Genomic DNA, 27,332 nt, shown 5'->3' on the forward strand with positions numbered 1-27,332 from the left:
TTACTGGAGAGTGTATCTTCCAGTGGAGACACACTTCTAATTCTATAATGCCGGACAGTGGGGGGAAAAGAAGGGTCCACTTTTTAAAAATCCATTCTTTAAAGTCTTTTAACCATTTTGAGTAGGTATGGAATGACTCATTTTCTGCTCTAAAGACAACCAATCTTTTTTTTTTAAAGTATTGACTTGCCAATTTATCTTTGATAAGTGATTAAGAAAGATAAATGAATCTGCTGACTTTACAAATAAGAATATGTGAATAAGAATATATATATATATATATATATTATATATATATATATTCTGAGACGTTATTGCCCCATGCTTCTGATTTAAAATGTGACTAAGTTCTCTCAATAAACTGTTCATTTAAAATTTTAAACTTTAAACTTAAATCATCCTTACTGCACTGTTATCATTCTCTTTACTTTTTATTTTCATATCATTTCTATAAATACTCAAATTAAGAAACAAAAATCCCCAATCTTGAAACCAACTTACAATGAAGCTAGTTTATAACTTTAAAAATATTTTGTTAAAATGGAAAAACCCTGAAATTACAAACAAAACATTTACAATTTTACAGTATATATCTAATTTATTCTTTTAAAAAAATATTCTGAATTGTTTTTATACAAGTGACCAAGTGTAATTTTTTTCAAACGAAACTCCTCTACAGGCTAGAAGAGGGCAGGTGGTATTGCCCCATTGAACACTAACACAGATTTCACTCTTCATGCCGGGACTTCAACTATTTCAAAATACTCATTTGGTAGAATCACATAACCCCTCTCGGAGATGTCGTCTTTCTCCTTCTGGAAGTGCACGACCTCCTTCAGCTTCTCCAGCTGCCGCTCCTGTCTTCTGCACCGCTGCTGTGCGGTCTGGAGCTGCTTTCTGAGCTTCTCTACTTGCTGTTCGAGCTGGTGAATCCTCTTCCTCTGGTGCATGGTGTCCTCCACAGTGTAGCTGTGGTCACAGAACACGGAGAGGTTATCAGGGGTCTGAAGAGGAGGCATGAGTAACCCGATAGCAGCATCGACCTGGGAAACGGGGGGTGTTGAAGGAGGTCGGGGAAGCTGTTCTTGGGGCTCCAGAAGATCTTCCTTCTAAAACAAAGATGCAGAGCACATTTCAGTTTCATGACGAAACGGTTCACAAGAACTCATCTGTGGAATTTAAGAATACTAGACTCATTTCTGTCTCCTCGGTATAGAAACATTCTAAAATGAGAAAACAGTTCAAGTTTTAATTGTACTTTTCTTTCTGAAGTAGAAATGGGGTGCAAGAAACACAGAATGATTATTAAGATTTAATTAAATACTAAGCACTTAAAACTGAGGGGAAAAATACTTTGAAACTGAACTATCACTGACAAAGAAAAATCAAAACTTATCAACATGTAAGTAGGACTACAGAGTGATCTCAAAGTAAGTTATGAAGCTAGATTGAGTTTCTTAGCGTGAGGATATTTAACTTTAATAAACTGCACTTTGTATTTTTAAAAAGTATTTCACTGTGAACAGTGGTTATTTACAAGTGATGGGTTCCAGGCAACATTTATTCTCTTAACACTACTCTGGATTTTCCAAATTTTCCACAGTGAACACATTAATTTTATAAACAGAAAACCACCCAATATTTTAAAACACTTATTACCAAGTCATGTGGTTCAGTACAAAGAAATATTGTGGGGACAGTGTCCTCTTTCAGTAACTTGCTGTTGCACTCCCTCTTAAAGCAGTCCGGCGTAAAGTGTTCTGAGCAAATGCTGCTGTACTTGGTGGGCTTCAAGTTTTTCCTTCTGACGGCTGCCTCCCATTTTTTACAAAGACTGGGTCGAGTAAGAGGAAACCTAAGAAGACGACATAATTCAGTTTTCTAACCTTATTCAAAAAAAAAGGCACACCCAGACTTTCCTGCTTAGAAAAGAACTAGCTTACATCAGTGTTAACACACCAAGGAGGAATTTGATTAAAACACCAGCCCCGTGAATCTTTTTTTTTTTTTTTGACAGTGTTTAGTTGTGTCCTTACTACCTTAGTTTGTTGAGAATGTACTTGTTTTGACATAGAAAACAGACTTGTGGTTGCCAAGGGTGGGAGAGGGGGAGGTATGGAGTGGGAGTTTGGGATTAGCAGATGCGAACTATTACATATAGAGAATGGATAAACAACAAGGTCCTACTGTATAGCACAGGGAACTATATTCAATATCCTGAGATAAACCATAATGGAAAAGAATACGAAAAAGAATGTATACATATGCAAAACTGAATCACTTTGCTGTACAGCAGAAACTAACACAACATTGTAAATCAAGTAGACTTGAATCAAGTAAATTTTTTAAAAATGTACTTCTTTTAAAATCCTATAACTAAAGTGACCACCACTAATGTGGAATATAAGTCACCCCTCCCAGCATGGTATCTTTGTTCTTCTTAAAAAGCAATATTTCTTACAGGAATCTGATTGATCACATAGCAGTTATAAGAATGTCAGATACAATGACATACACAATCTAAACAGGACAGGCTGATTAAGAATTTACATAATATAAAAATATTCTTATTAAAAGGTAGCCATGTGGATAGATGCACGCAGGTGGCAGAGTTAAGTGATGGGAGGCTGGGGTCAAGGCCCATGTGCAGCGATACTGTAAATAACCTTCACTAACAGATACAGGGATTCCACACATATCTAAATACACAAGGGTAAATCGTATAGGTCCACTATCTGTTTATCTCAGTTTTTAATGCTTAACTTTTATACTGAAGACACTAAAAGTTTCACGTAAAAATACATGCTATAGAGTGAATTTGTATTAATTATTTTTTTCACCAGTGATTTTCTGTGTATTGTAAAACAAAATTGCACATTTATAACTATGTACTGAGAAAAACAAGCTTTTGGTTCTCTTAGAATCAGTCTGACAAATATGAATTAATCAAATTAGTCAAATCATAGTGAGAAAGAAATAAAGTATTCATTTCGAATTACCTCTTAATCAACTGAAATATGTCCATTAGACCCACATAAAGGGAGCTAGGAAGAGCTTAAACTTATTGTGATTTTATTCTTCCAGGTCAAGTATTTAGTGAGCTGGGGGGATTGGAAAGAAGCCAAAAAAGGGTGTTTTGAATCTGTGTCCCACAGTTCCTCTTCCAAGTGAGGTACGCCTGAGCCTGACTCTGCTGCGGTCAGGAAGCTCTAACCCACCGTCGGGGCAGTCCCTTTTCTTTGCCCAGCATAGCTGTTCCCACTGCCATCAGGTAGAAAGCGAGAAAAGGACTCCTAGAAGGTTCCTGCTGGGAGTGCCTCTAGAAGTACAAACATGGTACAATCACTGGTAAAACTCAGCACTCAGGGCCTCCAGACTCAAGGACTACAATGCAGGTTCTTTCTGAGGTCAAGATCTTTCCCATTTACTTCCCGAAACTGTTCTTTTAGATAAGGGCTGAGAGGCAGGTTAGCCCTTCTTTTGATTAAATTGACTATTTAACAGCCAGCAGAAACTCAGTACTTCTGATGTGTGAATGTCATCCTTAACGAGTCTGCGGTGCCAATGAAGGGTCTTCCCTATGTTTGGATTCCCTCTGCCATATCATTAGAAATGGGGAGGTGGGAACTGAATGCCTTTGATCACATCTCCATCTCCAGACCTACTCCTTCACTTTGGAAGTCCCTAGGGAACTTAATCTTATATAATTTCATTACAAAAGGATATATCCTTGCTCTGCTAACATGAATTCCTTGCTAGCATAGTGTAATTATATGGGCCAAATGGAAGACAGATAAAGAAATAAACAGGATCGTAGAGGAAAAATGATATTGCCAAGTAAGAGGACGAGGTGTGTTGGGTGATGTGGTTAATGTCACATGTGTGTGGGATGGGTCCCTGGATACTGGATGCTAACCAGGTCAGGCCCACTCGTAGCTAAATTTAATTGTCTCCCAGAAGAATGGTTTGCACGGTGGCACTTGCAATTGCTGGGGCGTGATTGTCCCACCAGGACTAAGACCCTGTGGTTGCCTGGGCTTAGGTGGCTACCGTAGTGAGCAAGCTACAACAAGCTAGTTCCTCAAACCTGACCCATTGGCCTTGCAAAACAGAAACTGTGTCAAGTGTAGAAGCAGCAATGGGGTTCTTCAGAGCAGCTCAAAACCACTGATGGAAAACGTCTTCATCTTGGCTGGTGTGAGAACATGCTCAGATACTGTGGCAGGACCTTCGGGGAATGTTTTCAACATTCAGGGTTCTTTGGATCTGCCCCCTTCCATCCTAAGTGGTTCGATGTGTGTCTGTGTGTGTTTGCATTTTCACACCTCCTTTCCTTGTTGGCATTGGCCTTGGTCTTGGGAGGCAGTAGAAAGTAATGTCACACACTCTGAGTTAAAACCCCAGTGCTGACCTTACCACCCATGTGAACTTGGAAAATTACTTAACCTCTCTGAGCTCAGCTCCCTGAAATGAGAAACATAGATAATAACAGTGCACATCTCAGCGGAGGACCAGATGAGATAAGGTAAAGCCTTCAACACATTTCTTGGCAAGCGTGAAGCATTCGAGAAATTTAAGTTCCTAATGTTATGGGTAGTGATGTTAGTAACAGCAGAACAGCTGTGGAAAAAGTGAGCAAGAGAAAATGCCCTGAGCCCTGGTTTCAACTGACGGAGCACCGTGTGGGGTTTTTTCTTCCTCCTAATTAGTTCCTGCATCCTGTCCGTATCCTGCCTGTATCCTGGTCCTGCCGTTCACTGGTTAAGTGACTTAGAGAAGCGTGTTGCTCAAGATGGGTCCTGAGCTAACCCATCTCTTGGCGGACGCGTAGAAGTTTATTTTTCACTCAGGTAAGCTTGGCTGTAGGTCCAAGGAAGCTGTCCTCCCTGCCGTGGCCAAGGTCACCAGGACCTTTCCATTTCACGCCTCCCAAGGAGTCTCCCCAGTCGCCCGGGCGGAGGGGGCGGGTGGCGCCAGAGCCACCCCGTCTTCTGTGCGTCCAGGCAGCGCTGCTCCTGGCGGCCCCCAGGCCAGGTCTGGTCCGGTAGCCTCTCCTGTGCCTCACTTTCCTTATCTACGAAATGGAAAGACTGCCTCCCAGGGCTGTGAGGATTAATAGTAGGTACAGAGGATGCATAGTACCTTTGTCAGGGCCCTGGCAGGAAGCAGCTGGCACACTGACAAGAATTCATTGTTCCCAGAAGACAGTGAGTGATGCCACTTGGTACAGCGTGTGAGCAGGTGTTTGAAGTCCAACTCCTTCGAAGCAGGTCAAGCCCAACTCTAGAGCAGACAACAAGGGAGCCCCCTGGGCATGTAACAGGGCAGATCTGGGGGTGGAGGCACAGCATGTTGCCAGCTCAGCACATAATAAACCTTCGTCAAATCTAAAACGCTCAGCCTGCATCCCCATTCAACTGGGCTTGTAGAGTGTTGCTGGCTCCGTCACCCCCAAACATGGGTCTGGCTTATTCTCTGGTCTTTCTCTCCCTCTTCACTAAAGCATCTAGAAGAAAGGGTTGTGACTGCAGACCCCAGGTTGTAGCACAAATCCAGAGAAACATATAACACAGGACCACCCACGTGTGTCCTTGGATGCACTGTGGCCAGTGTTCCGCTCGGTATGGACGGAGCCGCTGTATCTCCACCTGGACACGCTTGGCTCCCTGAGGCTCCGCTGAGAAGGACGCAGGGTAACTAGGACCCCGAGGATCCCCTCCCCAAGGCTCAAGCCCCCCCACCCCCGGACTCTCGCAATGGCTCCCAATGGGCCTCCCCGCCCTGTGCCGACTCCATCCAGACAGCCTTGCTCCCATTTTAAAAAACATTCGCTACATTTGGGATGTCACAAAAGCAGAAGGGCTGGTAAAACGTTTCGTGGGCTGGTAAATATTTTTCATCTATTTGCATGGTTGACTGATACTATTTACTAAATTTGTTTTTAATGTGATTAGCATCCTTTATGACTCACTCAGCAAAAGCTCTTTTTTCCTCTGAATCCATAACTAATAGCTAATTTCCAAATGTTAATCATTATTTCTGAATTATCTCCAACTTGAAACTGTGAATATAAGGCCATGACCTAATAATGTCTTGAATATCACTGAATAAAATAATTCTTCTATAACCAAAAAAAAAAAAAAATCGCTGCTCCCTCTTTCACAGAGAACTGAGTCCAAACCTCAGCCTGTTACCCAACACTACTCTCTCTCCCCACTCCTACCACACCCTCCATCCAAGGCCAACTCTAATCACACCCAAGTAGTCAGTTTCCTACTGTTCCCCTCCTCCCAGCTTGGGTCCTGATGGAAAGCCTCTCCTACAGCTACGGCCCTACGCTCCTCTGACTGCCAAGTCTGTGCCAACGTGCTCCATCCTCCCAGGAGGAAAAAGTCCCTTTTTATCTTCCATGGTCTTGTATGACTGTTGTCTGCCTGATACTGGTGATTTATGTATATGTTTGTCTCCTTTACCAGATTACAAGTATCACCAAAATCATCTTCATTTCTGTATCCTTCTCATGATGCTTGGCATGGTGTTTCACATGCATAGGTACTCAATAAGTAAATCCATTCTGAGTCTTTTTCAAGAGCAATTCCCGTAAGAGCTGGGGAAGGAGAAGTCTCCATTGGCAGCCCTTAATTTATTTTTATTTTTTCAATTGAAGTATAGTTGATTTACTATATATATATATATATACACAAATATATATAAATATTCTTTATCAGAGTCTTTTCCATTATGGTTTATTACAGGTTATTGAATATAGTTCCCTGTGCTACACAGTAGGACCTTGCTTATTTTATATATAGTAGTTTGTATCTGCTAATACCAATCTCCTAATTTATCCCTCACCTCCTTTCTCCTTTGGTAACTAGAAGTTTGATTTCTATGTCTGTGGGTCTGTTTCTGTTTTATAAATAAGTTCATTTGTATCATATTTTAGATTCCACATATAAGTGATATCATATGACATTTGTCCTTCTCTGACTGACTTCACTTAGTATGATCATCTCTAGGTCCCTCCAAGTTGCTGCAAATGACATTATTTCATTCTTTTTTATGGCTGAGTAATATTCTATTGTATACATGTACCACATCTTCCTTATCCATTCCTCTGTCAAAGGTCACTTAGGTTGCTTCCATGTCTGGGCTATTGTGAATAGCACAGCTCTTAATTTAGATACATCTCTCTTCGTTAAAAAAAAAAAAACCTCCCCAAACCCAAACCTCTACCAGTGGAGGGATATGGAGCGCAGGACACATACCTGGCGTTACCTGGCGTGCCCCGCCCCATGAGAACCATTCAAAGCACTGCTTTGGTTGCACTAGAGTCAGGGTTCTGGGAGGGGCCCAAAGGCAACAGAGCCGGCATCTCATGTGGCTTGTGACCTTCCGCTTCAAGATCACTTCGTCTCACAAGGAGACGAAGGTCTGGCTGTCCTTAAGGTGCCGGTCGAGATGGACTCAGAGACTCTCGTTAGGACATTTGCACACACAGGACTCCCTGCAGAAGAGCATGCACTGCCAAGACCCCTGCTTCCCTCCTGCAAGCCTTCTAGCCCACGGTCTATTTGCAGACAAGTCCTCACCTTTATCACTGAGCTGCCAGCGAGGGTAGGCTTCCCTCCCATACGGTCTGGAAAATGGGGGCAGCCTCCCTTCCCGGGATGGCTCAGAGCCTCAGCCCCCCACTGCTCTGCTCTCTCCCTGGGAAGTTGCCGGTCACTTCCTGTCCCCTGATCTGGCCCTGCCGCTGGCCCAGGACGTGAGGAGGGCTCCCCTCCCCCAGTACCCCGGCCTCTGCAGCAGCTCAGAAGTCACATCCTGTGTTTGTGTTGTGTATTCCAGCCCCGAGGTCCCAAGCCCTGGGCACACAGCTCCTCATTCCTGTTCCCTCCCTTTGCTCGCCGTGTCCTGGCAAGGTTGTGACCAGTCTCACGAAAAGGAAAGGAGGGAAAAGCCTCCACAATGGCTTGGTGGTCTTGGGATGAAATGGATGCAGAAGACAGCTTGATTGTCAAACTGGAAACTTTTATTTTCCTTTTCCTCTTCTTTTTATCTTTCCTATCAGGTCTTCTGTCCACTTCCCACTGCCTTGTTTCAAACAGGAAAGACACTGATTAGCTGCTGGATTTTTTTTTTTTATTAAAACAACTTGTTTTAGATTTCTTGTTGTTCGCTGAATGTTATTGTTTTTACTGCCAAATGAGCTTCGGTGGTTGATGTAGGGGGTCTCTTGGGAACTTAACTTTTTCAAGTTGAAGTGGAAAAGCTTTTTTGTTTGAACTGGCTTTTACTGGGTGCTTCAAGATTTGCTCTTAGCTCTTTGATGGGGGACTGAATAGCACTATGTTTCCTTTGAGGTCCCAGTAAATAAAGGATCCCATGTCCTCCTGGGCACTTTATCGGGATTTTGCTGTGTGTGCTCTCTAACAGCCAGATGCAGATTCCAGGAAAATGACATATAAGTGAATATAAATAATCTAATATTTTTAGAATTTGCTTTGGCCATACTCCTGGTCTCATTCTACTTCTTGTAGCAGATGGCTTTAAAGAGCATTAGCTATGCATATATTAAATATAATATACATATACCAATATTAAATATTATATTGGTGTATAAATGTAATATATTACTGTTTATATGAATGTATAACAATTATGTATTATATTAACACGCATTTTTGCATAGCATATATTGTACACAAACTATATGACTAATGCAATGTATTTATATGTTTATTATGTTCACAGTATTAATATATCATGTAATATTGATTATAAAACAATTATATCATAATATAGAAATATATCATTATCTGATATAATACATTATATTTAATGTATTCTATATAAAACAATACATAATGAATTATTATAAGACAAGTGTATTATATAATACTTATATAAAAGTATATATATTTTAATTATACACTACACATACAAGTATGTATAACTATTTATAATTTTATTTACGAAGGAATCTGTTCATAACAATTGATGTAAAAATATGCAATATTTTAAATCAAATGGGCCATAATCTCACTACCTACACATAACTACTTTTAAAATCTTGAACCCTGTCTAAATCATGCTTACATATCTCTCAACCTGTTTTTCTACACATGCACATATACACACATTTATACACACTATATATGTATACTACCACTTTTCAGTTCTATGTATATACATATATGATATACATAATTATATTCCTGTGTATGTAGACAAATATAAATCAAAGGTATATGTATAGGTATGTATTTCACATATTTATATAAATATATCATATAAATAATGTATGTGTGTATAAATACATGATTATATACATACATACACAGAAATATACTTATTTAAACAAAAGAGACCTAAATAAACATAGTTTTCGAAGAATAAAACTACTTATGTCTCACCGTTTCAAGATCAGTTTATAGTTTTCTACTGTATGTGCTTCTATAATTGTTATGAACAATTCCCATTTGTTGAATGTTAAGTTGTTTTAATTTTTTGCCATTATTAATGAGGCTCTGAAGAACATGGTGGGCAAGATTACTTGAAAAACTCTCCTAAAAGAAAAGGGTTCGGTATGCTAGGTGAAATGGAAACAACTTATTTTTAAGCGCATGTCTGATTTTTGAAGTGTGCAGTAGAAATTTCCAGGACCCCTGAAAGAAGGGGGGTACATGTGTGAGAGTTATAGCTATATTAAGAGTGGACTGAAGATCTTGATAGCTTAGAACAGAAGCTGGCAATTCTGCTTTATGGAGCGAAATAGCAAATATTTTAGGCTTTGTGGACCAAAGAGGCAAAATTGAGGATATTATTTAGGTACTTAAGTAACCATTTAAAATATTACCAGTTAAAATGTGAACATTATTCATAGCTCATAGGCCATAAAAAATAGGCAGCTGTCTGGATTTGGAATACAGGCCATAGTTTAATGACACACCTGACCTGACACAGAGACTTGTTGTTAAAATGGCCATGACCACATGGGAGGCAGGAGATAAGACTCCATCCCTCCGAGATGGGAAGTTAGAACTAAACCTGTCTATCCCTAGGTTCACCTTTAACGAAAGGGTGTGCCAGTAAAAAAAAATACCTGCTGGCAAAGGGAGACTAAGACCAAATTCTCTTGGCCTCTGCTCTGGGTAGGAAACAGGTAGGAAATCTTGAGAATTCTGAACCCCAGATCCGTGTTCACAGGGTTTGGGCTGCAAATTTATTTGCGGTCTTGCAAACAGAAGGTAAGAAATTACCTTCAAATGCTCCCAGATGGGTGGTATTCCAAACACAGAACTAAACACTCTCTGGAGAGGTAGACCTTCAACCCAGGCCTATAGCGTTCCCACAGATAAAGTTTAGTTAGCTAAACATGAGCTCATGATCTAAATTTACACAATAATGAAGAAATCAGCTACAATGGGAGAGAATCAGCAAAAACAATCAATACCAGAATTAGATTCCCAAGGCCATCCATTGAATGTTGGAATTATCAGGTACAAGGCAGAAAACAGACATAAAACTAGAACTGAAACAAGGAACAGGATGTTTTAAAAGAGTGGGTAGGCTCTTTAAAAAATTTCTAAAATACATGTCATTGATAAAGCTAAAAACTCAAAGGTTGTGTAAAACAGCAGATTAATCATGGAGAAGAGTGAAATTATGCTGTTTTTAAAAATACGGCAAATCAGATTTTCTGCCTCATTATATGAGTAGATTTATCTTAAAAAAAATACACATATTTTAAAGACTTATTGGCTGGAAAATAACTAAAGGATATTTCAGAGGGCTTCTCTCCAAAGAAAAGTGAGAAGTAGCAAAACACAGAAAGTCGAGGGGAAAAACTGTCAATATATACATTGCTATAGGGTGCACTAAGGCTTAGGCCAGCAACAATGTGGAGGTGCTGACCCTTAGATACTTACAACTAAGCTGGCATCTTCAAAAAGTGCAACTATTTATAACTAAAAAGATTTATTAAAATTAATAACCAAGTGTTTTAATTGACATCAGAAGAGCAGAACAATAAACCCTGAGAACATAGAAAAAATAGATAATAAAGATACGAGCAGAACTTAATAAAACAGAAAAAAGTATAAAATTGAGGTGATTTAGTAAGTCAAAAGAATACTCTTTGAAAAGATTTTAAAAACACACTTCGATTAAGCAAAACAAAAACGTAAGTAAATAATACACAGAAAGAATCAGGACAATGTTACAGCAGAGAGTACAAACAGAGAATATATGAAATGCCAGTACATTTGAACATTTATGTAAAGTGGACAATTTCCTAGCTCCTAAAGTTTACCAAAACTGACCCAAGAGGAAATTATATAGCTGGAGTTCTTTCACCAGTAAAGGAATTAAGTCAATAGTTTACAATCTTTCACCAAGAAAATACCAGACCCACCCAGAACGTTTGGGTGGGGAATTCTATCAAACTTCTATTAAACAGATAACATCAGTATTAATAAAGAAAAACTTCTAGAGAGTAGCAAAGGAAGAATGCTCCTTTATTCCTCTTAGGAAGTCTATATAATCCTAATACTGAAAATAGATTAGGACTGTAAGGAAAAAGAAATTTACAGGTCAAATTTACTTGTAAATATAAAAGCAAACATTTTAAGCTATGATATTAGCTACCCAGGTTCACTAGAGTAAGAAAAAGCATGAGCAAGTTAGGTCATCCAATGAATGAAAAGGTAGTTTAATGTCAAGAATATATATCAATAGATTGAAATCACCACATTTTATTTCTTTCATCTGTCTCTTTAAAAAATTGATGAGTACTTATATTGATCTCTCTTGTACTAGGCACTGTCCTAAGTCATTTACACATTTACTCCTTTAAACCTTCTATTATCCCTGGGGGAAGGTTCTATTTTGCTTCCATTTCTTAGCTAAGACTCTAACCCCCAGGAAAGTAAAGCAACATTTGCAAGTTTTTGTGGATGGTCAGTGATGGGACCAGTACAGGAACATCCAAAGTCTGTGCTTGGAAACAGTGCCCCATGTTGACACTCACATTACAGATGAAAGGAAAGGAAGCATGCACTTACCATACAGATGAAATCTCACATTGCAGGTTAAAGGAAAGGAACCATGCACTTACATTATAGGTTAATACCCACGTAACAGGTTAAAGGAAAAAGAAACATGTGCTTCTCTCAAAAGTTGTAAAGAGAGCATATCTATTTCTAAATGTATTTCCCAATTTCTTTTGCTTGTTTTCTGACCTTTGTAGTGCATTTTGCCATGAGGAAAATTTTAATTCTTATATAATTAAATGTATCCTTTTTTCTTTGTATCTTAGAAAGGTGTTCCTCATGAATAATTTATTTCAAGTCTCCCAGGTTTCTGATACCTTTACAGTTTCATGATGTTTTTACTTTTAACTAGTTGCTCTATCTAGAATTTATTAATGATAGCCATATTTTCCCACTTTTGTTGAATAAGTTTGGCTACTGATCCAAAATGTCAATTTTATTTTAATCTCAAATCCCTACGCTCTTGCATCTAATTTTAAGATGCTTCCTATTCCACTGGTTGTTTTGTCTATCTGAAACAAAATGCTACCTTAATTATAATGTAATTCTAATATAATAAGTGTAATTAGTAAACATAATACCATATATAATAAATAGCATAATATAAAATAACCAAATATAATTTACCATATAACAAGGTCAAAAGAGAACAAAACTATACAATCAGTTGAAATATCCCCCAAAGACATTTTATAAAATTCAATATTCATTTCTAATTTAAAAGAAATAGTAAAATAGGGATTGATGAATGCTTCCACAGTAAGAAGAAATTATATATCTAAAAGAGAAAGAGGTAAATGATAACCTTTAGTAACACTGGCAATAAACACAGGACAAGATGAAGATGCCTGATATAATGTTAAAGAAAAACTATTATGTAACATTGTCTTTGCAGCACTGATGAGTTCAGTGAAAAGAGAATCTCATAGAAAAGAGTATCTCGTTCTTCTTAATGTCTGTACACTTGTCCATTGCATGAACAGAACAGCTTATTTAACCAATGTTACTGATCTGCATCTGGATTTCTAGGTTTTCATGGAATTTTATTAGGCACAATTGTTACAAACTCTAGGACTTCCTCTTATGTTTATATCTTTTGAAAGAAACAATATCTCCACAGATGATTTATCTGGGCTGGCTGCTAGCCGACTATGGCTACTTCTCAGTTCTTCCCTTTACATTCCTAGTCAATATGAAAACGGAAGGCAAGAAGGTCTTCTGTTTAGAGACTGTAAAGATAGGTCTTGGTGATAAAGTCTTGGTGGTAAAGGCTAAACATATCAACCCAGAACAAGTGTTTTTCCAGCTGTAACTATGTGTGATTCCCTTGGCTTGATTCTGTAGAGGATGTAAGACAAGACTGTAGGATCTGCCCTCAAAGTGCTTCCAGTAAGATGAGCTAAGTCAAGTATGGTGGCATATCTAATTCAAGACAAAATATAATGGCTCCTTTTCTCTCATAGCAAAACTTCGTGGAGTGAATGTACAAGTCACTGTAGGCTCTTAATTAAAGGAACACAATAAATCTTGTATTGGAAGGTGATTATTCTGGTCTCTTTGTAGAGATGAATTGGAAATTGTCTAGAAGAAGGAAAATTAGCTTAACCAAAGTTAAACTCATAAATAATGGAGCACTAATTAAACATCTGTGGCCTAAGTTTCTCTTTGATCATAATTTCTCCCAATTTATACACCTCTTTGATACCCGATTAATCATTGTCAAAGATGCAATTGACAATGATTATTACTGTGTATTAGGTTTTGCCTGGGCCCTGAAGAAACCATCCTAAATTACGAGCTATGATTGGCACTTGATTTTCTCACAAAGAACAATTAGAACTCCTGGTCTTAAGTGGCTTGGAATGTGAAACTAATGAGTCTCTTAGATATTATTAGAGGACCCTACAGAGCCCATTGGTGAAAGTTTGGAAAACATTGGGCTTCTTAAAATTAATTCTTGTAGTGTGTTACGAAAGATGACTGAACCAAAAGGATAACGGTGTTTCTGGTTCTGTTGTTAGTGTTCTCCATGGAAACATCGTGGAAGCTTCTGGACTCAATTTCCTTCCCCATGTGTGAATGTCACTGAAAATATCCAACTCCATTCTATACCCATAGAACTTCAGAAACTAAGCAAAATGAAGACTCAAAATTCATTTCAAATAATGAAATGAAAATATAATGTAGAATGGAACTGGGAAAATACCTGGTTTAAATTCTGGAAAGTACTAACTATACAACTCTGGGTAAGCTGCTTAATCTTGTTTAGTCTAATTTCATGCGGATCTCACAGGATGTTATGATGATTAATTTAATACCTTTGTATAACGTACAGTGTTATGTAATTTCTTCTTGTTCTTCTTGAGTCAATTCATATCTTTAAGCAACTCACTTTAAAAAATAGTTACTTACTTGCTTAAATTACTCTTACCTTCTATTATCAGCTGAACTGTGTCCTGCTCAGGTTAATATGTGGAAGTCAACCCCCAATACCTCGTAATATAACTGTATTTGGAGATAAGGCCCTTAAATAGGTAACTGAGGTCAAATGAGGTCAAATGGGTAGGCTCTAGTCCAATATGACTGGGGTCCTTATAAAAAGAAAATATTAGGACACAGACATGCACAGAGAGAACAAAGTGATTATTAGTAACCACGATCATGTCCTGAATGCATGGAACACGTCACCATTTGCCAACCACCCTGTCAAGTCAGCAGAAACTACAGAAATTGAGAGCTCTCCGCAGAAATTCACACACCCGTGCACCAGGTAACAGACCACAGGCAGACGTTCACTCAGCCTTTCACGTGTCCCTCACGGAGGGCACGCTCTCTCCTGGGCGGGGCGAGCACAGACACTTATCGGGAGTTTTACTACTTTTAAAATGCGTTGAGTCTGGAGCCTGTGCTCCGCAACAAGAGAGGCCGGGACGCTGAGAGGCCCGCGCACCGCGATGAAGAGTGGCCCCCTCACTTGCCGCAACAAGAGAAAGCCCTCGCACAGAGAGGGAGACCCAACACAGCCAAAAATCAATTAATTAATTAATTAATTAAAAATTAAATTATATGAAATTAAATATAAATATATTACAAAATATATTTATATATAAATAAATTTATATATTAATATATAACATTAAATTAAATTTAAAATTAATTAATTAATAATAAAAATTCAACCACTGCAATTAAATATTAAAAAAAAAAAGCGTTGATACAACCATGTCTCACTTTTGCTTGGATCAGTCAGCAAACGCTTTTTGGAAACCCCAAATTCTCCACACCTCCTACCTTTCCGGCTGCCCTGCTCCTCAGGCCGGGTCCCCATGGGAGGCGGGGCTGCGTGACGACGCACGGCGAGTGCACTGACGTCCTCGAGCCCCGCCCCCACGGGGCCGTCTGCCGGTTGGAACGGCAGCCCCCCGGCGCGGAGGGCGATGAGGCCGGCGCCGAAGTGAGCGCTGCACGGAGGGGCCTGCCTAACTGGGGCCCGCCTAACTGGGGCCCGGGGCCCTGCGTCTTCTGGCTGCGACGCGGGTCCTGAGCACGCTGCGGGGCCGCAGCCGCCGGGCGGTGGGCGCCCGAGGGGCCGGGAGGCGAGCCGGGGCCCCCAGGCGGGTGTGGGCATCGTGTCCACAGCCAGCGTCCCCGAGGCCGCGCCCGGGCCATGATGACTCGGTGAAGCTGCGCTGCGACAGCGCGGCCGACTTCTTACCGCGCTGTGAGGACCTGTGCGCGCTGCAGGACTCGGTGCCTCTGCCCGCCTTGCGCGCTTTCCTGCGGGAGGGCCTGCTGGACTTAACGCCGACGGCCTCCGCGGGGTGGCATGGACGCCGCTCCTGAGCACACCCTGTGCCCCTGATCTGTATCCAGAGCTTCTTCCAGCCACGGCTTGGCGAGACAGGCTTGCAGTTCCCGCTTCCAGGGGCTCTCGTGTGGGCGCTGCGAAGCGGGGTTTTAGATGGTGCAAGGTGGAGGGTGGGCACTAGAACCGGTGCCCAGTGGCCGGGTGTGCGTGCACTAGACGGGGCGTGCGGCCTAGGACTCCTGCCAGCTCGGTGACCCCGGCCGAGTGCCTTCAGGCTTCTAGGTCTCAGTGTTCTCATCTGGAGCATGGGCTTAACAGGACCCACTCTCTGGCGGTTACAAGGACTCACTCTGTTAATGCTTGTAGACTCTACAGTGTAGAACACTTAGCGCAGTTTGGAGCAGCGTTAATTGTTCCACAGATGTTACCTGGTCTGTTGAATGACTTTGCCTGGTACAGACCAAAGCGATTAGGAAATTGATATATCCCCGCTTCATTTCCTTTCCATTAAAACAGGGCTCAGGAAAAAAAAGATCTTTTTTTCAATAGTCGTATCATGTAGTGGAAAGAGCACCGGTGTGAAGGCAGCTTAGGGTTCGAATTCCAGGGCTTATGCTCTCTGTGGCCTGCGCAGGTTACTTTTGAACTGCAACCCCCACACTTGTAAAATAACATAAAAAACCACTCTTTCTGTGGGTTCTTACAATTAATTAAGCACGTTATGTGTGTAAAGTATCCGGGCACTTGAATGAGTTGTCAGAACCAAGGGCGGCTGGAGACAATGCTTCTGCCCTCGGTAACTCTCCCCTTCTACTGGGCGGCAAGTAAACACAAGCACAGTCGTCAGTGCTCTGGAAGAAGTGAGTTCTGGTGCTGCAGAGCACAGAATCTTTTTTTTTTTTTAATTTAATTTTTTTTTTATATTGGAGTATGGTTGATTTACAATATTGTGTTAGTTTTAGGTGTACAGCAAAGTTATTCAGTTATACATATATCCATTCTTTTTCAGATTCTTTTCCCATATAGGTTATTACGGAATATTGAGTAGAGTTCCCTGTGCTATGCAGTAGGTCCTTGTTGATTACCTGTTTTATATATAGCTGTGTGTATATGTTAATCCCAAACTCCTGATTTATCCCTCCCCCCCCCCCAACCTTTCCCCTTTGCAGAGCACAGAATCTTAAAAGGGAAAGTTCAGGGTAGGCTTCTTGGAGGAGGTGCCATCCTTTCTAAGGATAGTAGAACCTCCTGGGGTGGCAGGAGGGAGCAGTGTGTCAAAGTTTGAGAAATATAAGAAAATATGGCAAAACTGATGTACAGGACTGTACCTCAGGGTTTGGGAAAGAAATGAGAGTTGATACTGGAAACCTAGTGGGGCCCAACAGAAAGGGGCTTTGTTTGTCCTGTCAGAAGTTTGGATGTTTATCCTGAAGGCTGTGGGAAACCCTAAAGAACAGTGAGATGGACTTCTGGTTTAGAGGCTCACTCGGACCTCCATGTGGAAGGCAGTTGATTGGGTGCAGGCTGAATTGTAATCTAAAGGTCCCACTTAAGTTATAAAAGGTTGGACTGGATTTTGGAGATCCGAGAGAGAATGGGTGGGGCCTGGTGACCAGTTAGAAAAGGAAGGGCAGCAAGCGTGGGTGACAGTTTACAGCTGCATCTTTTTGTGAGATACAGAGCACAGTAGGAAGGGATTGGGGGTGGGGAGAGGATCTTCATCTTCAGTGCTTTCGAGGGGCCTGGTAGACGGGTCTGGGCCCAAGGTTCAGATCTGGGATTTTTGGGAGGACAGGTGTTTGAAGGCATGGGAAAGACTTAGGTTACCCACAAGACGATACAAAGAATCATAGGTCTGAGAGTTTTTTAAGTGAGTATATTTGAGGATGTTTATAAGCTGAGAGAAAGTAGCCAGCAGAGGAAGAGTGTGAAGATTTAGGAGAGGAAATGATTGTTCATTTGTTTTAAAAAACCTGAATACTTATCGTGTGCCTGGCCCTTTTCTAGGATCTGGGGTTCACACCATGTGTTACCTCTTCTGCAAGGACAGTTCAACTCATCCCCTGGTGAAGAGAAGTCAGATTATTCTTTGCATCCCATTCAGGTGTAAGAACTGTTGTGTACCTCTGAAGGGACTTTACTTAACCAGAGTAATAAGTTAGAAATCAAAAGAAATTATAGCTGGAAGGGACCTGAAAGGCCACGGTACTTAATTTTGCATAATATTTGACATTGAATGTAAGAAAAGTTCATTGCAGAGCCCATTCTCTTCAGAGTTCCTTCACTGAACTTTCTTTATGTTTTTCATCCAGTGGGTCTAGCCTGTAGATTTTGGCCTCCTCCTAAATTTGCTTCTTCATCCATATTATATTACATTTTGCCCGGACTATGGCAGAAGCTCCTGGGTGGTTTCGCGGCCCCTGGGCTCATCAGTTCCTCTAAGTTCATCTGCCTACTCGGGTTGAGTGATCTTCTAACATAAAAAGATACACTTAAAATAATGCTGCTAATGGCTTGCCCACACAGAGTTAGTGCATACTAGCCGCCCAGCGTGTGCTCTGCACAGAGGCGTGTAGTCTGAACTGTGCTCGGCCAAGCCTCGTGGGGCTCTTTGACCCTGAGGAAGGGGATCTTTTTGTGATCACTCCCTTTATCTAATCGGTCCTTCAGCAGCGGGGCGCCTTTTTCTAATCAGCGGAAGCACCCTTACTCAGCCAGTGGTAGCCCCAGGCCGCATCACCTGTGGGATACAAGCCATGCTCTCTCCCAGGCTTGCTTAGGCCAGCATCTCTATTTTCATTTCTGTCTCTTCTCACACTTGGCCCCCTGGCCTTTAGTCATCCTCACCTGCAGTATTTAAAGTGCCCAGCAGGTGTCGGGCTTGAGTGTCTTTGCACAGGTGCTCCCTGTGCAGTTAATGCACCTCCTACTCCAACTCTGCATACTCTCATCTTTTCTAGATTCTGCTTCAGGGTTATCATGAAGCCGTCACTTAGATATAACTTTTTGCCTCCAAAGGAACCTCTATGCACAAAGGTTATGGTTCTTTATCTCATGTGATTGAAATTTTGAGTTTATACATCTCCCTCCTTAATGAAGGCTTTAAGGGCAGGAGTCGTTGATAATCCTTAGCACAGAGCAGATGCTTTTTTTTTTATTTAGATGCTTTTTAGTGATGATAAAATATGTGGTTTAAATCACTCATTTTACAATAATTTTGGTTTAGGTTGTGACAGAAATAAAGTTTACAGAAGTCGTGTTCCTGCGATAAGAAATAAAGATGTGACCTTGCAGTTGTGTAAAGCTCTTAAATGCTGTGTAAGTGTGTCAGGTGCACTAAGGAACCTGGAGCTAAATGGGCTAGTTCTTAGAGAGAGCGACTTAACTATGTTAACAAAGGTAAGCCTTCATTGTGTCCTGCCAACATTTGATAGTTGCTTTTGGAGCAAACTAAAGCAATAAAATTTTAAACTTGTTCTCCCCATTAAAGGGATGGAATAAATTGGCCACTTGGGTGCACCTGTGTCTTGCGAATTGTCCACCTGGAGATGGAGGTTTAGAAAGTGAGTTTCAGTCTTGTTTAAGCCTCTTCTCATTAGACTGGTCTCGTGATTTCCTACACACCATGTTACTTCCTGTCTACCTTTTCTTGGTGTTGTTCATGCCTGGGTTGTCTCCTGTGCCTGCTCAAACCTTGGTCCATTCTCATTTGTACCATGGAAGTTTGTCATGCTGGATACCGTCAGAACTAATTTTACTTAAGTTTGTGTTAAGCCACAAACCACACATTTTGTATATTTTCTGTTTTTTTGTGTTTGTCTATATTTTAATGTTTCTCTTCAAGAAATATTATGGGAAGGGAAATAGCAAGATGTAAAGACCAAAAAGTCATCATTATCTTTAAATTGTTAGAACATGTATCTGCAATCATAATTATAATGCACTGTGGTATGTGTTAAAATAGGAAATATATGTCACGTCCCGTAAGAGCAGCAAACTCAGTGGTGTTAGTGGGGGTGTGTCATGGAAGTAATCACAAAGCAGGTGACTGTTAGTTGGGGTCCTGAAACATTAGTGTGTGTTCCCTGTGTCTAGTAGTGGTCTGGAGGGGTAAGGAAGCCTGCCTTTCAATTTGAGGGAGCAGAGGGTTTGAGGTCCTCTCTCTTCTATTGCTCTAGTATACTGCATAGCACCTAATAAAATACTGAGTTATAGTTGACATTTAAATCGCTGATTGATCATCAAGATTGGGAAGTATCATTGGAAATGAAAATAGGAAGAGTCTTAAGATTTTTCGGTTTTTCTTTTTTTCCCTATGTCTCAAAAGGTATGTGGTATTTTACTGAGTGGTTGGGAATAAAGTTTGCAGTATTCAGTGTATTCAGTTTTAGTATCTAAATAGAATTAAACTGCTGCTGTAAACTGGAATAACACTTTGTTACTGACAAGTTTTCGAATGCATCTGTTCGTCAGTTACCTGTTTGGGAAGATTGTAGTTAATGATTTTAAGAATGTGGCTATAAACCTCCAATTGACTCAAGAAAAGCAAATAAGTCAAGATTGACAAATGTATAGTCTCTTCATCTTACTGTGTGTGTGGTTTTTTTTCTTTCTTTTAGTTATTTGTCAAGGTGTAAAGAACTCTACCACTCTTAAGACAGTAAACTTCACGGGATGTAATCTGACATGGCAGGGAGCAGATCACATGGCCAAGATCTTAAAGGTGATTTTTTTATGTTTGAACTTTCATGAAAACATATGTGATTGAAGCACATTAATATATTGATACAGATGGCAGTTAATTTTTGTCTTTTGATACGTGTGAGTGCAGCTTTCGTTTTGTTGAAAGAATATGACCAGTTTTCAGTTTGGGATTCTGCCATTTAGTAAAGATAGTCCACTTAATTTTAGAAATAAGAGATTTAATATATAATAATATATGTATTTTTAGTTACTGAAAACATTATTGTGATACTGTGAAAAAACTGTGCCATTATAGTCTTCAAGACGTAAATGAATCAAGTGTTTACTAGCTGCTGTAGTTTATAAGCTAATAAAAATCACTACATCAGCAATTTGTAAATACAGTTTTTAAAATAATGCCTTAACAACTTTACAGTGGTTATAATTACTGTATTTAGGCCTAAAGTTATTTAATAATTTGACATGAAGCCTTCTGAATAGTTTGATGGTGCAGATCAAGGGTAGGTAAACTATGGCTGGTGGGCCAGATCCAGCCCGTCGCCTGGTAAAGAAAGTTTTTTTGGAACATAGTCGCACCCATTGTTTACATGATAGCTATGACTACTTTCACCCTACGCCAGTGGGGTTGAGTAGTTGCAACAGAAACTGTATAGCCCACAAAGCTGGAAATGTTTAAATTTAGATTTTAAAAATTGAAAAATTCTTTGAGCCTATACAGGGCAAGTCCATTGACCCCTGGGGTTGAAAACAGTCAAGAACTTGGGTGCCTAAGCCAAATGGCCTAGGTTCAAATTCCCTTTCTCCCATTTCATAGCAAGTGACCATGGACAAATCACTTAACCTCTGTGCCTCATTATGAGGTTTAAATGAACTAATTTGTATAAATAGTGCCTGGCACATACTAAGCACTGTGTAAGTGATTGCTGTTATTTCTGCTTGGAGCTTTTATAAGGTATTGTTAAGAGAAAAATGACACTAATGATTTTCGTTTTAGAGTGTCAAAGGCACTTTGAGTCTTTTATTTTTTCAAGAATGTAATAAGACTTTTTTCATTTAAAGTCAGTGTTCCCTATTACCAAACTTTATTTTATGAATATAAAGAATTGAATGTCTTTAAGACAATACATGTGGTTAAATGTCAAACCATTATTTTCCCAAGGCACATCCAACTGGCTGTGCAGAGTCCAGGCCTCTAAAGTTTGTGTGCATACCCTAGGTAGCATGTGAGATCCATTTTGTAAATATAGTTTTTAAAATAATGCCTGGGACTTCCCTGGCGGTCCAGCAGTTAAGACTCTGTGCCCCCAATGCAGGGGGCCTGGGTTCGATCCCTGCTCAAGGAACTAGATCCCACGTGCCTGTCGTAAGTAAGAGCCCACATGCCACAACTAAAATATCCGGCATGCTGCAACTAAAGACCCGGCACAGCCAAACAAACAAACAAACAAATAAATAAATATTTTTTAAAAATAAATAAAATAATGCCTTAGGAGTTAGGAAAAGAACATATTAGAACCTATTTAGCTTTGTATCATTTAAACACTATCTGTGTCGTTTATAATGTACATACATTATATGTATAGAACTTCGTGTATATAATTTGTTAAAAAACAAGATGCATATTAAAAAGTTTTCTTATGGGTTGCCCAGTCAGGTGTTTGGAGACCATTGGAGGACAGAATGATGACATTTAGAGCCTCAGCAATGATAGAATTTAGAACCAATTCCCTGACTTAGAAGATAAGGAAAAGAATTCATAGACTGTAATTGAGTTGCCCAACTTTACATAACTGTTCAAAAGCAGGTCATCCAGTGGCTGGAATCTAATCACTGACCAAGTAGAATCTGGGTCACTGGACTCGTAAAGCAGCAGTGACTGTTTAATTTCTCAGGTTGATTCTCCTGGCATATATGCTTGATATGTGTGTGTGTAAATCTCTGACATAATAAGCCATACTCAGTAGGCACACCCTGTTTCCTTCTTCAAGCATCTTAATTTCATCCCATTAAATCTTTGAAGTATCAGACTACCAGAAGGCATGAAGCAACCTGGGCTGAGAGTCTTCGTTCCAGGAGACCTGAGCTTGACTGTATGGCTGGTTTGAGGCGCATCACTCTGAACTGCAACACGCTCATTGGTGACCTGGGTGCAAGTGCTTTGGCAGAATCTCTTAGTGAGGATTTATGGCTTAGAGGTAAATTCTAAAATTGAAAATATTGAATTTTTAATATGATATATGCTTAGCTTTTGGCATGATACTGTTGTGATAGGATTTTTTTAAAAGCCTCATTTTACTGATAACTTTTATTTTGCTTTTAATCTGTCTCTAAGAGTTGCATACATTCTTTATAGAAAATACAGAGTAACAAGAGAACAATTACCTATAATCTTAATACCCAGACATAGTCACTGTTCATTTTGGTGCATACACTTTCAGTCTTTTATTTTTCTATAAATATATTTGTATGCTTAGGGATTACAAAAATAGAATTGTAGTATACTTGCTGTTTCATATTCCTGCTTTTTTCACTTAATGATGTATCGTGTAGTATTCCATCGTATTGATGTCCCATAGTTTAATCAATTCTTTGCAATTAGATTTACACAGTTGGCTTTTCCCTGTCAGAAACAATGTGAATACGTTGTATATACGTCTCTGTGTCCACTGGGATTACTTCTGTAGAATAAGGTCCTAGAAGTGGAATGACTAAGTGTGACATATTTTTAAGGCATTTTTTTTTTTTATACTTCAGGTTCTTATTAGTCATCAGTTTTATACACATCAGTGTATACATGTCAATCCCAATCACCCAATTCAGCACACCACCATCCCCACGCCACTGTGGTTTTCCCCCCTTGGTGTCCATACGTTTGTTCTCTACATCTGTGTCTCAACTTCTGCCCTGCAAACCGGTTCATCTGTACCATTTTTCTAGGTTCCACATACATGCGTGAATATACGATATTTGTTTTTCTCTTTCTGACTTACTTCACTCTAGAATGAAGTCTCTAGATCCATCCACATCTCAACAAATGACTCAATTTCGTTCCTTTTTATGGCCGAGTAATATTCCATTGTATATATGTACCACAACTTCTTTATCCATTCGTCTGTCGATGGGCATTTAGGTTGCTTCCATGCCCTGGCTCTTGTAAATAGCGCTGCAGTGAACATTGGGGTGCATGTGTCTTTTTGAATTATGGTTTTCTCTGGGTATATGCCCAGTAGTGGGATTGCTGGATCATATGGTAATTTTATTTTTAGTTTTTTAAGGAACCTCCATACTGTTCTCCATAGTGGCTGTATCAATTTACATTCCCACCAACAGTGCAAGAGGGTTCCCTTTTCTCCACACCCTCTCCAGCATTTGTTGTTTGTAGATTTTCTGATGATGCCCATTCTAACTGGTGTGAGGTGATACCTCATTGTAGTTTTGATTTGCATTTCTCTAATAATTAGTGATGTTGAGCAGCTTTTCATGTGCTTCTTGGCCATCTGTAGGTCTTCTTTGGAGAAATGTCTGTTTAGGTCTTCTGCCCATTTTTGGATTGGGTTGTTTGTTTCTTTAATATTGAGCTGCATGAGCTGTTTATATATTTTGGAGATTAATCCTTTGTCCGTTGATTCGTTTGCGAATATTTTCTCCCATTCTGAGGGTTGTCTTTTCGTCTTGTTTATGGTTTCCTTTGCAGTTCAAAAGCTTTGAAGTTTCATTAGGTCCCATTTGTGTATTTTTGTCTTTATTTACATTACTCTAGGAGGTGGATCAAAAAAGGTCTTGCTGTGATTTATGTCAAAGAGTGTTCTTCCTATGTTTTCCTCTAAGAGTTTTATAGTGTCCAGTCTTACATTTAGGTCTCAAATCCATTTTGAGTTTATTTTTGTGTCTGGTGTTAGGGAGTGTTCTAATTTCATTCTTCTACATGTAGCTGTCCAGTTTTCCCAGCACCACTTATTGAAGAGACTGTCTTTTCTCCATTGTCTATCTTTGCCTCCTTTGTCATAGATTAGTTGACCGTAGGTGCGTGGGTTTATCTCTGGGCTTTCTATCTTGTTCCATTGATCGATGTTTCTGTTTTTGTGCCAGTACCATATTGTCTTGATTACTGTAGCTTTGTAGTATAGTCTGCAGTCAGGGAGTCTGATTCCTCCAGCTCCTTTTTTTCCCTCAAGACTGCTTTGGCTCTTCGGGGTCTTTTGTGTCTCCATACACATTTTAAGATGATTTGTTCTAGTTCCGTAAAAAATGCCATTGGTAATTTGATAGGGATTGCATTGAATCTGTAGATTGCTTTGGGTAGTATAGTCATTTTCACAATATTGATTCTTCCAATCCAAGAACATGGTATATCTCTCCATCTGTTGGTATCATCTTTAATTCCTTTCATCAGTGTCTTATAGTTTTCTGCATACAGGTCTTTTGTCTCCCTAGGTAGGTTTATTCCTAGGTATTTTATTCTTTTTGTTGCAGTGGTAAATGGGAGTGTTTCCATAATTTCTCTTTCAGATTTTTCATCATTAGTGTATAGGAATGCAAGAGATTTCTGTGCATTAATTTTGTATCCTGCAACTTTACCAAATTCATTGATTAGCTCTAGTAGTTTTCTGGTGGCATTTTTAGGATTCTCTATGTATAGTATCACGTCATCTGCAAACAGTGACAGTTTTACTTCTTCTTTTCCAACTTGTATTCCTTTTATTTCTTTTTCTTCTCTGATTGCCGTGGCTAGGACTTCCAAAACTATGTTGAATAATAGTGGTGAGAGTGGACATCCTTGTCTCGTTCCTGATCTTAGAGGAAACGCTTTCAGTTTTTCACCATTGAGAATGATGTTTGCTGTGGGTTTGTCATATATGGCCTTTATTATGTTGAGGTAGGTTCCCTCTATGCCCACTTTCTGGAGAGTTTTTATCATAAATGGGTGTTGAATTTCGTCAAAAGCTTTTTCTGCCTCTATTGAGATGATCATATGGTTTTTCTTCTTCAGTTTGTTAATATGGTGTATCCCATTGATTGATTTGCGTATATTGAAGAATCCTTGCATCCCTGGGATAAATCCCACTTGATCGTGGTGTATGGTCCTTTTAATGTGTTGTTGGATTCTGTTTGCTAGTATTTTGTTGAGGATTTTTGCATCTATATTCATCAGTGATATTGGTCTGTAATTTTCTTTTTTGTAGTGTCTTTTTCTGGTTTTGGTATCAGGGTGATGGTGGCCTCATAGAATGAGTTTGGGAGTGTTCCTTCCTCTGCCATTTTTTGGAAGAGTTTAAGAAGGATGGGTGTTAGCTCTTCTCTAAATGTTTGATAGAATTCACCTGTGAAGCCATCTGGTCCTGGACTTTTGTTTGTTGGAAGATTTTTAATCACAGTTTCAATTTCATTACTTGTGATTGGTCTCTTCGTATTTTCTGTTTCTTCCTGGTTCAGTCTTGGAAGGTTATACCTTTCTAAGAATTTGTCCATTTTCTCCAGGTTGTCCATTTTATTGGCATAGAGTTGCTTGTAGTAGTCTCTTAGGATGCTTTGTATTTCTGCGGTGTCTGTTGTAACTTCTCCTTTTTCATGTTTAATTTTATTGATTTGAGTCCTCTCCCTCTTTTTCTTGATGAGTCTGGGTAATGGTTTATCAATTTTGTTTATCTTCTCAAAGAACTAGCTTTTAGTTTTATTGATCTTTGCTATTGTTTTCTTTGTTTCTATTTCATTTATTTCTGCTCTGATCTTTATGATTTCTTTCCTTCTGCTAACTTTGGGGGTTTTTTGTTCTTTCTCTATTTCCTTTAGGTGTAAGGTTATATTGTTTACTTGAGATTTTTCTTTTTTCTTGAGGTAGGCTTGTATAGCTATAAACTTGCCACTTAGAACTGCTTTTGCTGCATCTCATAGTTTTGGATCGTCGTGTTTTCATTGTCATTTGTCTCTAGGTATTTTTGATTTCCTCTTTGATTTCTTCAGTGATCTCTTGGTTATTTAGTAACGTATTGTTTAGCCTCCATGTGTTTGTGTTTTTTACGTTTTTTTCCCTGTAATTCATTTCTAATCTCACAGCGTTGGGGTCAGAAAAGATGCTTGATATGATTTCAATTTTCTTAAATTTTCTGAGGCTTGATTTGTGACCCAAGATATGATGTATCCTGGAGAATGTTCCATGCGCAATTGAGAAGAAAGTGTAATCTGCTGTTTTTGGATGGAGTGTCCTGTAAATATCAATTAAATCTATCTGGTCTATTGTGTCATTTAAAGCTTCTGTTTCCTTATTTATTTTCATTTTGGGTGGTCTGTCCATTGGTGTAAGTGAGGTGTTAAAGTCCCCCACTATTATTGTGTTACTGTCGATTTCCTCTGTTATAGCTGTTAGCAGTTGCCTTATGTATTGAGGTGCCCCTATGTTGGGTGCATATACATTTATAATTGTTCTATCTTCTTCTTGGATTGATCCCTTGATCATTACGTAGTGTCCTTCCTTGTCTCTTGTAACATTCTTTATTTTAAATGTATTTTATCTGATATGAGTATAGCTACTCCAGCTTTCTTTTGATTTCCATTTGCATGGAATATCTTTTTTCATCCCCTCACTTTCAGTCTGTATGTGTCCCTAGGTCTGAAGTGGGTCTCTTTTAGACAGCATATATATGGGTCTTGTTTTTGTATCCATTCAGCAAGCCTGTGTCTTTTGGTGGGAGCATTTAATCCATTCACGGTTAAGGTAATTATTGATATGTATGTTCCTATGACCATTTTCTTAATTGCTTTGGGTT

The 27,332-nt window shown here is 39.5% G+C and overlaps 2 protein-coding genes across 9 annotated transcripts in view; one reads left to right on the top strand and one right to left on the bottom strand.

The window, feature by feature from the left end:
• Nucleotides 1-622: 622 nt before the first annotated feature.
• On the bottom strand, nt 623-15,367 carry LOC137755942 (THAP domain-containing protein 1-like; the record flags this gene model as incomplete). The annotated part of the gene is made up of 3 exons (XM_068532085.1): nt 623-1,109; nt 1,660-1,855; nt 15,348-15,367. Coding segments are annotated over 3 exons (591 nt in total), but the record flags the coding sequence as incomplete, so codon positions are not given.
• Nucleotides 15,368-15,466: 99 nt separating this feature from the next.
• Nucleotides 15,467-27,332, top strand: part of LOC137755992 (centrosomal protein of 78 kDa-like) — a 28,420-nt gene continuing 16,554 nt past the window's right edge. For 7 of the 8 annotated variants that reach the window (XR_011072140.1, XR_011072145.1, XR_011072143.1 and 4 more), the window contains exons 1-6: nt 15,467-16,724; nt 17,872-17,970; nt 19,091-19,263; nt 19,355-19,427; nt 20,484-20,587; nt 22,589-22,763. Coding sequence is in view for 2 of the 8 variants with exons in the window: in XM_068532170.1 (XP_068388271.1) it covers nt 16,613-16,724; nt 17,872-17,970; nt 19,091-19,263; nt 19,355-19,427; nt 20,484-20,587; nt 22,589-22,763 (736 nt within the window). In the remaining 6 variants the exon portion in view is untranslated. The remainder of the gene's footprint in view (nt 16,725-17,871; nt 17,971-19,090; nt 19,264-19,354; nt 19,428-20,483; nt 20,588-22,588; nt 22,764-27,332) is intronic. The other variant, XM_068532171.1, reaches the window with a different exon arrangement.

Source organism: Eschrichtius robustus, chromosome 21 (genome assembly GCF_028021215.1).
Source record: "Eschrichtius robustus isolate mEscRob2 chromosome 21, mEscRob2.pri, whole genome shotgun sequence".
Lineage (NCBI taxonomy): Eukaryota > Metazoa > Chordata > Mammalia > Artiodactyla > Eschrichtiidae > Eschrichtius > Eschrichtius robustus.